Here is a 15,104-nt window from a genome sequence, read left to right on the forward strand (position 1 = left end):
AAAACTGATTAAACTGATATCACCATTCTTACGTTTTTAATCACCATTTTATCTTATATTAATTATTATATTATTTCATATATATATATAATCGCGACGGTAAATAACAATTCAAATGGGATCAAAAATTTTCCTCATCAAGTGCACATACTGTTTTGCATATCACATATTATCATTTCAAAAGCAACATTTTGGCCTTGCAAAAATTTTTAGATTTTTTATTCTATATCTAAGAACGTGCTCTGAGCCTCTGACCACCTTTTACTCAAAAAGTTTCTGTCAAGCTGCAAATTGTATGTTCTTACGCGTAATAGGGCTCAAAGCGAGCATTAGACAGTTAACTCAATAGCTTAGCAAAACGATGCAATTTTGGTCTCACTTAAGTACTAGCAAAACGGTGCCGTTCCAATTAATGAGGTCATTAGGTTGTTAAATCGGTTGTTAGCTATTTGACAAAAGTTGTTAGAGTTGGTTATATAAGTGGGACCCACATTAATGAGAATAATAGATATAATCATTGATTTCATTCCCTCTCACTGACTCTTTCTTCTTCTTCCTTTCCTTGTTCTCAATCCTCTGCTTCCTCCCCAATTCTTCTGATTCTCCCTGTTCATCCAAATTCAATTCTAAAAATTCCAGAAACAACCTCGAGTTCGTGACAAAGTGGTATCAGAGCTGTAGATCCACTACAAGAAATTTGGCCTTTTGTGACAATAGAAAGTCATCACTAAAAATTAGAAAGTCGTCATTATATGAGTATAGTGACGACTTTTTCCATTGTCACATCGTTGTCACTAATTCTATGTCACAAATGGGTACGTGTGACAACCTCTACAAAGTCGTCACTAAATATTATTATTTAATGACGAAGACTAAGTCGTCACTAAAGAATAGTATTCTGTGACGAAATTTTTTGTCACTGTTTCCAAAATTTTTTTGTCATAAAAGATAGCAGAAGTCGTCACAAATTTGAACGCGCACAGTGACAACTTGAACTTGTCACTCTCACTCCTAGTATTCTGTGACAAGAATAATCGTCACTTAATGAACTTACAACTTTGTCTACCAGAGCTGCAATTCTATTGCATTTTCAACAACCATAGCAGAAAATTGTGGCTCGACTAATGCAAAAAACGATAGTAATTAATGTACAATGAACCCTCAAATATATATATATGGTTATAAACATCTCTAAATTCATCACAACACACATTAACCAAAATGGGTTCCAAAGCCCACATTAGTTCAAGTACTAACAGCCATTATCCATCCAAACAATAGAGTACTAAATTCACATCAGTTCAACTAGTAACAGCCATTACGCATCCAAAAAAATAAAGTACTCTTTCCAAACAAAAACATAGACTAAAGCAGCAATTTGTGTCAAACTGAAGTCATCTTCATGAGCATATCCAAAAGCCAACCTTTTTCATCTCCTCAAGAGCATTTAATAGCATTGTACTGCATTGAAAGAAAGTATCATATGCATTAGAATCGATTTTAGTCAAAAAATATGCCATTACAAGCATACACTATTGAATTTGAATGAATAGTTATACTGAACAAAAATCCAATTAAGTCAATATGATAAGCTCCCACCAACATCACGTACAATGTCACACCACAGGACCATACATCCGCAATCTAGAAAATAGACAGCAATTACAAAATGAATGAAGACCTTCTTGAGACAAAACTATTTAATGAGCAGAAAGTAGGCAGCAGTGCCTGCCTGTTAAGCAGGAAGAAATGAACTGAAGAAGCATAACCACTAGCACAAAGTTTACAAGATGCTTGAGACAAGGGCCATATTGCTGATTTAGAAGAAACAGTACTACTACTTTTGACTATGTTTGGATGCAAGTTGGGGATACTAGTCGATCTAGTAATACCATATCACAGCAAAAGGGAGGAAATTCCATTATACTATCACAGTAAAGAGTTAACTAGAAGAGGAAACTAATGCTCAGAGGGAGAGAATCTTCGTAAATTCTTCAAGAATTTTGATGATACAGACCTTGCCATCATATTCCTTCCTTGACAGGACCTCAGGTGCAATATATGCTGGTGTTCCAACTGCCGATTTGGGTTGTGAGTGCAACAAACCGGACTGCAAGTAAATGCCAGAAACCAACAAAATTTCAAATTATCCACAGAAAAAAATATGAAGTCAATTGAATCACAATTTTTTTTAATTCCAAATGCAAAGATTTGTAACCTTAGAATAACCAAAATCACATATTTTAAGACGTGGTGTTGGACTCCCATCCAAAAGTGTGTTTTCCAGCTTCAAGTCCCTGTGACAGATTTCCTGCATTGAGAGAACAATGAGATAATAATAAGAGGACTCAAAAAGAATAAATAGTTCTAATATCTCACCATTGAATGACAGTAACTAACACCAGATATTAGCTGCTGGAAGAAAAAGCGAGCCTGCGTTTTAACAATAAGAAAGTCCCATAAGTATCTCTCTATAAAATCAATGCCAAAAGAAAATGAGATCAAGGCAAACGAAATATATTTTGCATGTGTTTACACCTCATCTTCATTGAATCCACCAGCACTACAATGCTGAGGCGATCCAAGGACTACAACCTAAGATTAGTGTTTGGTCAAACGGAGAGGCCAGAGATGGATCAGGTGCTGCAAATTCAGCCATGAAAGAAACAACATTAGTTTACGCTGCATTGCCACCTCTGTTCCAGACTGTGCACGAGCACACCAGTATGTTGCCTCCGGCTTGGATGGGCAGTCTACCTAGTCCTAGTGCAGGCAAGGCTATAACAAACTAGCCAGAGAATTAGATATCAGGACAGTTGCTTGTTATAGTGCAGTTTCTTAGGTGGAGATTTTCCAACAAAAAGCTTCTAGACAGTTACTCATTTCATTGTTCTTGTTAGAAGAATTTACTTGTTATTCTAGTACATATTTGACAAAAAATTTTATCACTGCTGGATTGTAGAAGAATGGTCATCCATGTCTGATTAAGTTCATTTTGTGATTTCAATTTATGTTTTTCAGCATTCCCACAAAATTTTTTTTTTGTAAAATTACCTTAGGAATCTAGCACACCAATAACTTACTATGGAAGACCTTGTTCTTGAAATTTTAATTGAAATAAAAGAAAGAATTTTAAGTCCCAGGTTAGCAGGACCACTGAAGATGAAGTCTACAACTTTAGATACCTGCTTTCAGGTTTTATTAATGATGGAATTTCAGGTGCTTAAATATCACTTCTTGTCTAACATGGATTTGGGAAGTACAGTGCTAGAGATGGTAGAGTAATTTCAGTGGCTAAAGGAAGGCAAGATAGCCTGAGTTTCCTTTTATTTGCTTCAACATAAGACACATGGGTTAACCTGCCACCTCCCCACTGTCGCCCATTTTTGTTGTATGTCTACATTTCCTTTTGTGTGCATCAGCCTATGCCTGAGGGGCGAGTGATTTGCAGCTAGGAGGTTAAATCAGTAAAGTTTTAAGTCAGACAAGAAAGCTGAAAATGCAAATAATGTATGAAAAGATTTGGAGAAATTAGCTTAACTATTTATGAAACGAACTTGGATGTCATACCATAGAAAGTTATAGGCAAAAGTCTCAGTAGGAACAAGATTAAACAAGCCAAAGAACAAAAAATTACCTTATGAATCACGTAAGGTAATCCTTTATCAGAGAAACATCTTGCAAACATGTCAAAATGGAAAACCATGACAGCAAAGTAAACAAAACAACACCAGATTTTGAAGATAGTAAAATTAGCCACAATATATATCTACAAAAGGGTAGACAAATTTTCATAGCTTAGATAGAACACAATACAAAACATCAAAGTATAAATAAACAAAAGAATTGGAATATGAAGTACAGCAAATTAGCACTTTTGTGTAGATTTCAGTAAACTATAACCTTTAGGCCATAAAGAAGTCATCTTTTCCTTTAGAGATAACACGATTGTAGAAGGACTAAACTTGCTTGGTCCAATGTCACTGCCATCAGCAAGCCTGAATTTCATCTCAACCAAATCTTCCACAACCATTGAACAACCTCAGCACATTAAACCAACCTCAAGTTTCTCGAGTCCACAAACTCAAATCATCTCCAACTCCACAAAAGGATGAAAAACAACAATCTTTCTTGCTTTTACCGAAAAACCAAATCAAAACTGAAGCGTTCACCCCTTTAAAAACTCAAATTTTAGATTTCATAAAAAGCCAAAATGGGCTAGCTCGTTTATTATTCTTTTCAATTAGAAATAGCACTTCCAAAGAGACATGAGAAATTTGACCAAATTTTGCCAAAACCCAAATCAAGATTCACAGGACTCTACCCAAAAGTCACTAATAAAGAACCAATTCATGAAAATCCAACAAATCTATAAAACCAGAACAAAAAGGGATTCAAGAACCTAAAAACTAAATCTGACAAGAAACAGAGAAGGTGCAACTAGCCATAGCCATGAACATCCCTACCATGCAATGCAAAATTAGACACAAATATTGAAATTACCTCAAACTATGCCTTCAATCCCTAACTTCCCGTTTTCCCCAAGCTTCAAGCTCTAAACTTCAGCTTTCACCCAAGTTTTCAAGCCCTAATTTCTAATTTCTTGCCACCAAGCCAATGTATCAAGCTCTGAATTAGGGATGTTGGTGGTGCGAGCTCAACAAAGTAACCCAAATTGAAAGTGCTTGCACTAATTGTTTATGGAAGACAATCGAAAACTCTAGTTCATGGATGGATTTGGTAGTGCGAGCTTGATACAGAGTAGTACATTCGGTGAAGTGAGGAGGATAAAGAGAGGGGGAGAAGATGTCTGAAAATTTGGCTAAGTGTTTTGGACATAGAGTGCATACTACTGAAGCAACGATGTCGTTTCCTTAAAATTCTTTCACCGCGCCATGCCTCTTGAATTTTTCAATTTGCCGCTCTTAGTTCTGAATATATAACTAACACGCCTTCTTCTTATTTAGATGCAAAAAATTCACGCTTTCTTCGTTCTTTCTCCTATCTCTCTATTTTTTCTTTTTCTCAACTTTATGTTATGTAATTAGTTTTTCTATTTTTTTTTACTCTCAGGTTGCATTAAAATAATAGAATATGATAATTTAGTGTGTTTGGGCAAAATTTTTTAGCATTTTTAACTAATATAGGACTCTTTCTAATTTATTATATAATAAAATAGTACAAAAACTAAAAAAGTTGTTAGAAATATATTTATGATTCGAAAAAAAATAAACATTCTTTTAATCCAAATCTTTTTGGTACTCATTTTTTGGTGCTATCAATTATGTATGATTTATAGTCTAACAAAATCTGACGATTGAATTAGTTGATTGAACAAGCGAAATAGTTTACAAATACATGTACGAAACGCTAAATGTATTTGGTATAAGTACCAATTCATAAATGATAAATGTGACTATTATAATTAATAACAACTTTTTGATCATGGAAATGTTAGGATTAGACTTAATTTCATATTCAGATATTGTTAGGTATTTGGTATAAGTACCAATTCATAAATGATAAATGTGACTATTATAATTAATAACAACTTTTTGATCATGGAAATGTTAGGATTAGACTTAATTTCATATTCAGTTATTGTTAAATTCTACTATTAACGACCTCTATTTTCAGATTGTCCTATTTATTAATTTTCCACCATGTTGTCATCAGGATAAATAGGGAATGTATGAAATTTTTTTAGATTTATAACAAATTATTACCTAAATTTGGAAAAATTATAAAATATGTATACATAGTTTATTAAGATACCTTCTGTATTTTGCAAATAGAAAAAAGGGCTAAATTGCAACACCATAGGGTGCCCTAACAGAATTAATAAAATTCGTGTATTACATATGGGGATAAATTGTAAAAGTTAGAGTGCCATTGTTCACTTAATGAAATTTGTGAATTAAATATGGGACTAAATTGCAAAAGTTAGGATGTAATAATAGAATTAAAGAAATTGGTGTACTACATATAGGGCTAAAGTACAAAAGTTAAGGTGTCATAATAGAATTAATGAAACTTTTTTTATCACATTATTGTAAATTGTAATACATTACAAACTCCAGTCATGCAATTGTCAAGATTTTTACTTACTTTCATATTAAATTTTATTATTCTCTACCATTATTTTCACACTACTATTATCAGTAATTTCCCCTATGTTGTCAACAGAACTAAATAATGAATTCATGATATTTTTTAACTTTATAACTAGGTATTAGTTACATTTGGAATAATTAAAAACTAGGTAAACATCTTTTTTTACAATACCTTCCTTATTTTGCTAATGATGAACACAACCTAATGTGTAAAAGCATAGGGTGCCATAATAGAATTAATACAACCACTCTTTATTGCATACGAGGCTAAATTGCAAAAGATACTAGTGTCATGGTAGAGTTAATGAGATTAGTTTACCAAATACGGGCCTAAAATATAAAAGTTCAGTGAAATAACATAATTAATTAAATTTATTTACAACACATGGGCCATATCGAAAAATTAATGTGGTATATGGGGCTAAAACGTAAAAGTTAGGGTGTCATAGTAGAATTAATAAAATTTATTTATAACACATGGCCCATATTAAAAAAATTAATGTGGTATATGGGGTCAAAATGTTAAAGTTAGGGTGTCATAGTAGAATTAATAAAATTTATTTACAACATATGTGCCATATTGAAAATATTAGGGTGTCATAGTAGAATTAGTGAAAGTGGAATGGGAATAAACGCTTTGTACAGTGACGACTACTTGTTGTCACTAATTTAGAACGTTTCACCATATTGTGACGATATTAACAAGTTGTCACTGAAGTTGGTCATACAGTGACAACATCTTTTTGAGTCGTCACAATGGTGATCTCCCGCCAGACTGGATAGTTGCACGTCATCCATACTGTGACGACTTATCCCGTATTGTCACTGTTGATGGGTGAACCCACGATCAAGAATGATGACTTTTAATGTCGTCACTAAAGTCTTCAATTCTGACAACTTTATATATTGTCACAGAGTATGTTGTCACAAAAGGCCAAATTTCTTGTAGTGAAATGAGACTAAAACAACAAAACCCTTATCTCAATGGTGGGGATGGAATGAGTTTTGTTGGCTCATTTTGGACCATTTGATGATCTTGTTTCTAGAGGTTTCTTGATAATTCTTGCAAGGATGAGGTGCCCTTTGTACCGGTAAAGTTGGGGAAAAAGAAAAGGAAGAAAAATTGAATCCAAAATGCTCCAAAAATCCAGCTATTGTGTTGGTTTCTAGTGTGTTGCGTGTTGCACACGCGCGTCAGGGGAGATTTTTTTTTTTTTTTTTTACAAAAATTTGATTTTTCATTTCCATTTTCTTTGTTTTCCTATCTTCACTTTCCTATAAAAACCAATCAAATAAAAAAATGATCTTTCTTGAAATAAGAATTAAAGGGTCAAACGTAAATAAATAAATAAATGAATTATCAAAATTTTGGTGTCTACATTTTGCATAAAAAAATAGTAAGATTTGTTAATAAAGTCATGATTTTTACCTGAAAGAAATAGTAGTAAATTTTGTAATAAAAAATGGTAAATTTTGCTTCAAAGTTAGTTGAATTTATTAATTATGCACTGAGTTTTACTAAAAAAAAAGTGGTAAAATTTGTCAATGAAATCATAAATTTTTCTTGAAAAAATAGTATATTTTGTATAAAAGTGGTAAGTTCTGCTAAAAATTTAGTAAGATTTGTTATATAAAGAATAACTTGCACAAATTATAACACTTACTTGCTTTATAAGAAACTTACTATCACTTGTAATAAATGTACCGGCACAAATTTGTTCCAAATGTACCCTATAATATTAGGTTAAAACCTATACATGGCATCACGTACATGAAGCACTCAATTGTGAGTTATGGTGACTCTTCGTCATTTCAGATATTTCCATAACTTTTTATGAATTATCAAATATTACTGTGTATGTCAAATAAACTTTTTTTTTTTAATTTTTGTAAATAGGAGTAAAGATGTGATTTAAGAAGTGCAGACAGGGGAAAAGGAAAATTGAATCAAAGATTTTTAATTCCTAATGTCTCAATATAATTTTTTCCCAATAGCCACCTAGGCATGACTTTTTCGAAGTTAAACAGAATCACACCTTAATATTTTCTTCCAACCCTCCCCTGATCAGCAATCATTACCGAAAAGTAAAAACCATAAACTTGAATCACACCTTAATATTTTCTTCCACCCTGCCCTGATCGACAATCATTACCGAAAAGTTAAAACCATAAACTCAAGCAATAATGACATCTCCTACTTCATTATTATTATGGGCGTATTTAATAAGGGTAAAACACAAAGTGCCTTCACGTATCCATTTTAGAAGGCGTTATCTCAAACTCATAAGAAAGTCCACGTCTTGAGATTTATGCCCTTAAGGGCGTGAATTTTGGGAAGAACCTTTTTTTGTTTTTTTATAGCATAAGTGAGAGATTTTAAATCCCGAACGTCTTGCTTCACAATCCCTCCCTCCTGCCTTCACATACCCCAAAACTCAAGGACTTTTGCGGCCGTGAAAGTCATAACAGAAGCCCTGCAGGAAAAACTCAGAACAGAGGGATTGACATCTGAAGTCCCTGAGTTTTGAGTCCTCTTTAGCGACCATATATCTAATGATTTCAACACTCTTTTCTCTTCACTTCCACCAGAGATACACCGCTATGCAGCAGGAGTGCTTGGTGATTTCAGCAAGGCCTTGTTCCCAAAGGCATCCGTTCATTTTGCTTACTTATCTTGCGTGCTTCACTGGCTTTCAGACGTGCCAAAAAGGTTGCAGACATCATGTCCCCTGCACGGAACAAAGGAAAGAAACACCATAGAGGTGCCAAGATGGAAGTTTTTGAGGCTTTTGCGTCTCAATTTGCCAAGGACGTGGTGTCATTTACATGAGCTGATCGATGGAGGGTTGATGGCCCTTCTACCCCTGATGCTGTCCGTGAATCTCATACAACTACCATCACAGAGGTAGAACTAGAAGTTCTAGGGTCTTGCCTCATGGATTTGGCTAAGAAGGTGAGATTTCACTAGTTTCAGATCTTCTTCAACTAAGAACTCTATTTTTTTTCTTTTTTTTCGTAGCGGCACATACAACCTAACCTAGCCTACTCCTATTTCGAAGAGGGGGAGGGAACCTACTCTATGGGAATCGACTCTTAGGAGTGGTCCAATTGAGTCCGGAGAACCTGACGGGAACTGAACCACCATTAGACTAGACGGGTGCACCACTCACTCGTATGAATTTAGAACAATCCTCGTATAGAGACATATTGATGAGAGCCAAGGTTTGAACCCCTGAACTCTATTTGAATAACCCTTAATGTTGGGACGCAAAGTAGAATTTTGATTTTTTTTCATCACTTGAATAGTATTAAATTCGAACATTTATCATCTAGCATTGAATAGTAAACAGTTTTAGATAGTCAAATTAATTAAATTATTCATTTTTGAATTCAAATGGCATTCGGAATTCATTTTTTACACTTCTACGAACTTGTGGGATGGGATTTTTCTGGATCAGATCTTTGCAGGAAGGGGCAGCGGCCCCTCAAGAATTTTAAAAATTTCACTCCCACTCTTATGAATTCTATAAAGTTAATTTGTATTATGAATTTGGCCTTAAGAAATTATTCTGATGTCAGTTACTTGCCCCTCTTCCCAAGCTTGAGAATTTGGTATTCTGTTGAAATATTTTTGACATTACTTTTGCCCCACAAAAACTACAAACATTTTACTTCCAAACAACGATGTAAATGAGTCTAATTAAATCAATCACTCAAGTCTTCAAACTTGTCTGTAAATTTTAAAGAATTTAAAATTGTGTTTAAATTTGGCTTCTTTATTCATTGTTTTGAGTTCACACGAGCTTTTATCGAATTGAGCTCGATTGAATTTTTCACATACAAATTTGTCACTTAAATTAGTGAGAAAATATTTAATCAAATCATTAGAAATATCATATGTTATCGTTTGGGAAAAAAAATCATTAGAAATATCATATGTGGTTATTTAGGCCACACAAAATATATATTCTAACATGATGTCCTCAACCAAGCTTATAGTTGGACAATAAGATACGTGAGATTTTATTCTTTGTTAATCATCCATTATAAGTTCTTTTGTATTCATCCATTACAATGGATAGCTTCTAGATATGCTGGATTATGCAAGCTAATGTTCCACAGTCAGGAGCAGCTGTTTCAAAGCCATTTCTTGGGTTGCCCTTCGGAAACTAACAACACCAGCACAATCCATGAGGTCCACTAAATTTGTTTCATGTTCTCATTTTTCGCTTCAGGAGGACAACCACATCCTGATTCTCAGGGTTAAAGAGAGAGGAAGACTCTGCGAGTTTCTGCGTAAACAGTTCAAACAATTCATCCATGATATCACTTCCAAATTGTTTCTCTAGAAGTCCCTCTAATACAGCTCTGAGGTGCAAAGCAATTCCACAAGGGTTGGAGGAAAACTCATGCTTTCCTGGAATGCTTAATATCTCCATTCTCTGAACATTTAGATGTTCATTTGCCTTCATCAGGGTCTTTATCTCATTAAGAGATGGGTAATATAGTGGTATGTTGAACGTATCCACTTTCAATTCATCAACCAGTCCCTGCAATAAGTGCATCTTAGTAATTAAAGTACTTTTTTTTAGCCAAAACCTGCAGTTTAGAGGGTAAGGACATAATATCAAAATAATATTTTATACTTGCAAATAGGAATGTAAAATGAGCGAAACTACGCTACACTCGAATTGAGGTTGAACTAGTAAAAACTAATTTGCGCTTAGTTCTCCAATTAATCAAACCAAACATGAACAATATTTTGTATCCAATAAAATTTCAAATCTGAAATCGAGCTTGGCTGACTTAACATGGTATATGAAATTTATATGTGAAAAATTTAATCGAGTTTGACTTGATAAAAGCTCATCTAAATTCAGTGCAATAAATAAATAAATTTAATTTAAATACAATTTTAAACTCTTTAGAATAGATAGACAAGTTTGACAACTTGAGTGCTTGGCTCAATTAGCTTCATTCATAGCCCTATTTGCAAGTAAAAGTTCTGAAATTTTTTGTGGGGCAAATATCAAATGTCAAAAATATTTCCACAGAATACCAGATTCTCAATTCTCAAGCTTGGGGAGAAGGGCAATTTCTTAAGGCAAAATTATAATACAAATAAACTTTTTAAAATTCATAAGAGGGCAAATGAATTTTTTAAAATTCTTGAGGGGTGGCTGCCCCTCCCTGCAAAGATCCGATCCAACGAAACTCCTGTCCCGCAGGCTCATAGAACTGTTAAAAAAGAATTCCAAATGTCATTTGAATTCAAAAATGAATAATTTAACTATCTAAAACTATTTAGGATATATTAGATCATAATTCAAATTTAATGTTATTCAAGTGACAAAGAAAATCAAAATTCTATGTTGCATCCCTGCATTGAGATGTATTCGCATAGAGTTCTTAGTTGAAGATCTGAAACTAATGAAATCTAACCTTCTTAGCCAAGTCCATGAGACAAGATCCTAGAATTTCAAATCCTTTCTCTGGGACGATAGTTGTCTGAGATTCACGGATGGCATCAGGGACAGTAGGAATAACAAGGGCCATCAACCCTCCATCGACGAGCTCGTGTGCCCTTGCATTCAGAAATGACTCCAAGTCCTTGGCAAATTGAGATGCATAAACCTCAAGAAGTTCCTTTTTGGCCCCTCCGTGGTGAATCTTTCCTTTGTTCCATGCAGGGGACGTGTTGTCTGTAACCTCATTTGGCACATCTGAAAGCCAGTTAAGCGTGCAAGACGAGTGAGCAAAATGAAGGGATGCCTTTGGGAGCAAAACCTTGTGGAAATCACCAGGCACTCCAGCCGCAAGGTAGTGTCTCTCTGGTGGAAGTGAAGCAAAAAGTGTGTTGAAATCATTAGATATATGGTCATTAAAAAAGACTTGAAACTCAGGGACTTCAGATGCTAGTCCCTCTTTTCTGAGTTTTTCCTCCAGGGCTTCTCTTATCGCTTTCATGGCCACAAATGTATTTGGTCCTGTAGAACAGCCAAAATCTGCTATGCGAAATGGATGCACAGAGGTTGAAGAAAGTTGCTTGACATCAAGTTCTTTGTCAATCTCTTCTTTGATAAGTTCTTTTGCAACGTCTACTGCTCCTCTCTGCCGCAAAAAAAAAAAAAAAAATAAATAAATAAAATCTTTACGTAAGTCTTATAGACATTTATAATGAGGTAAACTAGCAACCTGATAGGATGAGTTTTGGGCATAGCTTTGAGGTCCATTTCCTCCATTCATGGCATATGCTTGAGGCATTTTTTTCTATCTATATCTCTTCTCTTACCATGTCTTGATATCTCTGCCTGGATGGTTTAATTTATACTAGGCAGAAGCTTAGGATTAAGTGTTGTCTTTTAGCCCTTTACACGTAATAGGGTGCATTTGAGTGGGATATTTTGGATAATATTGCGTAATTATTTGACTAAATATTACACTAATTAGATGGATTTTACTCAGATGTGATGTTTGGTATTAATTGCAGGGATTCACGCTGAAAAGTGTTTAAAATCACATTTAAGAGGACTTCCTGATGAGTAGGCGTGCCCACGCCTAAGTCTAGCCCTCAGAACCGGATCTCTGTGGTTCGTCACACGTGGGGTATTTCAAGCAGTGGATTCGCTTAAAAAAGCTGAAGAAATTAAATTGTAATAAATTTCCTTTTATTTAGTTAGGGAGTGTTGGTATTTGAATACCAATTTTTGGAAAGGAGTAAAAACTAGATTTGGGGGAACCGTTTTGTTTTCCTCTCTGGTGGGACCGACCGATAACAAGGAAATCAATTCCTTCATTTTCGGCGGCTACCAACGAAAAAGGGTATTTTGTACTATGAGTAGGTTTTGGCTTTGGAGATGATTCGTTTTTTGGTTTTTGCTTTGAAAGACAATTGAGGAAAAAACAGAGAAAGGCCACCATTGTTGACTTTTTGAATTGCTTTTCCTGCCTTGGGTTGACCGACTTGAATGAACAAGAGAAAGGTTCTCTCGTATGTTTTTGCAAACCAATTAGGAGACAAGAATTGAGTCGCCATTGTTGACTAAGGTTCTCTCGTATGTTTTTGCAAACCAATTAGGAGAAAAGCGACAATTGAGCCGCCATTGTTGACTATTGGTTCTTGCCTTTTATTTTTGGTTGACAAAAATTGAAGGAAAAGCCAGACTCTCTCGTACGCTTGCTTTGGGGAACAAATTGAGAGCACGAAATTCCTTGTTCTTTCCTTTCCTGGGTTGACTTGTCACGCACCGAACCTGCACGTGTTGTCACCTAACATTCGCCATATTCTCAAATCTCACTTAAAAATATAAGGCATCATTTAACTATACTAAATTTTAAAAGTACTAAATAATATAACAACATAAAGTGCGGTACAAATATCATATAAAAGGTAATCTATAAATATTCAATAAATTCGTACATTTATTCTCTGATCGAAACAGCAGAAACAGGGGTAGATAAAATTAACAACTAGAAGCAACTAGTTCACTTAAAAACTAACAAAAGTCGTCCTCAGAGTCTTCTACGTAAATTAATTCGTACTCTTTAGAATCTGCAAAGATGGTAAAAAGTGGGTTGAGCGACAAATCGCTCAGTAGGTAATACTTACCCCTCTGTTGGACCATATACTTGTAACTTTATAGATACATATATAGATACCAATCAAATCATTTGTGCATCGATCACATTCATAATCTTGAAAGTAACGTCGTTTATAAAACAATGAGTAATAATGGGTGGCAATCAATTTAAAAGTATCTTATTGATACATGTACATGAAAAATCATAAAGCCATAAATCATCTCGTCTCAATTCACAAGTCTCTTCATATCCATTCATAAATAAATTCATAAATCAGTTCACAAGTCTCATTTCAGATCAGTTCATAAATCATTTCGTATCAACTCATAACAAGTATAGGTGATGACCGGCTACTGAGTACTCAGCCTAGAGATTAAACCCCTTCTAAGTGGGCGACCAATAGGTTTCATGACTACCGATTGGTCTCATTTCATACATGGATCAATCGGCCGGACTTTATACCAGGCTACCATGATCTTGCCAATTGGTCAGAATTTGTACCAGGCTGCCATGGCTTTGTCAATCGGCCGTACTCTATACCAGACTACCATGACCTTGCCAATCGGTCGGACTTTATACCAGGTTACCATGACGATTAGACAGGACTATAGCCTCTACCGTCTATTCCATAACTGTTTTGAACTTTACTTGTCAAAAATTCATTTCACACATCACATACATAAATCTTTGATTTCATAAAAGATTTATACAGCACATTAGTATCTTTTTAAAAAAAAAAAAATTTAGGAGGGGAGAGATGGAATTTAAGAAATGAAACGAAAGTAGGAGATTTAAAAATCAAAACTGTGAGGACTCGCAAATTCCTTGTATTTTTCCTCAAAAATACCCTTTTATTTGAAAATTATTATTTAACAAAGGCCACTACCCAAATATTCCACATTAAGTGTAGATAGACCTAGAAAATAGGGTTTTACGCTTCGGTTTTAAGTTTGGAGCAAAATTAGGGTTTTCGCGATTTTTCGCCGGATGAATTTTCGGTACAGAGTAGGAATTAATTTGGGGATTAAAAGTGACTTTTAAGTGAGAAATAATATGTGACTAGTGGCAATGATATAAGGTTAGTGAATGGGAAGTGAAAAAACCTAATACGTGAGTTTTTAAGAAAAACGGCGCGATCCGGCGGGTCCCGCGCACTACCGATTGAACGCACCACTTGACTACCACTTTCTTGCCATACAAGTTTATCACTAATGGAGAAAAATATCTTCCCCCTCTTAGCTCTCCTATTGGCCGAAATTTAAGGCAAAAAAAAAACAAGGAAAGAGAAAAATTTGAGTGGTTGAAATTGAGCCAAGTGTTAGGCCAACTTGTGGTCACCATTAGTCCTAATCCTCTTGTCTTATTAACACCATATTAGCAGCCTTTCTTCCTCATTTCTGTACCTCCACA

The 15,104-nt window shown here is 34.7% G+C and overlaps 2 protein-coding genes across 2 annotated transcripts; both read right to left on the reverse strand.

Annotated features, from left to right (window-relative positions):
• Positions 1-1,143: 1,143 nt before the first annotated feature.
• On the reverse strand, positions 1,144-4,033 carry LOC113776979 (serine/threonine-protein kinase SAPK3-like). The gene is made up of 7 exons (XM_027322031.1): positions 3,904-4,033; positions 2,723-2,778; positions 2,539-2,595; positions 2,380-2,433; positions 2,219-2,311; positions 2,018-2,110; positions 1,144-1,461 (listed from the first exon to the last, which is right to left on the reverse strand). Exons 1-7 carry the CDS (start codon positions 4,031-4,033, stop codon positions 1,438-1,440), a joined length of 507 nt encoding a protein of 168 aa, XP_027177832.1. The 3' UTR covers positions 1,144-1,437.
• Positions 4,034-10,126: 6,093 nt separating this feature from the next.
• On the reverse strand, positions 10,127-12,398 carry LOC113778726 (probable S-adenosylmethionine-dependent methyltransferase At5g37990). The gene is made up of 3 exons (XM_027324209.1): positions 12,309-12,398; positions 11,556-12,224; positions 10,127-10,663 (listed from the first exon to the last, which is right to left on the reverse strand). The coding sequence occupies exons 1-3, from the start codon at positions 12,375-12,377 to the stop codon at positions 10,325-10,327; spliced, it is 1,077 nt and encodes a 358-aa protein (XP_027180010.1). The 5' UTR covers positions 12,378-12,398; the 3' UTR covers positions 10,127-10,324.
• Positions 12,399-15,104: the final 2,706 nt, after the last annotated feature.

This window comes from Coffea eugenioides, chromosome 7, assembly GCF_003713205.1.
Source record: "Coffea eugenioides isolate CCC68of chromosome 7, Ceug_1.0, whole genome shotgun sequence".
In the NCBI taxonomy this organism is placed as follows: Eukaryota; Viridiplantae; Streptophyta; class Magnoliopsida; order Gentianales; family Rubiaceae; genus Coffea; species Coffea eugenioides.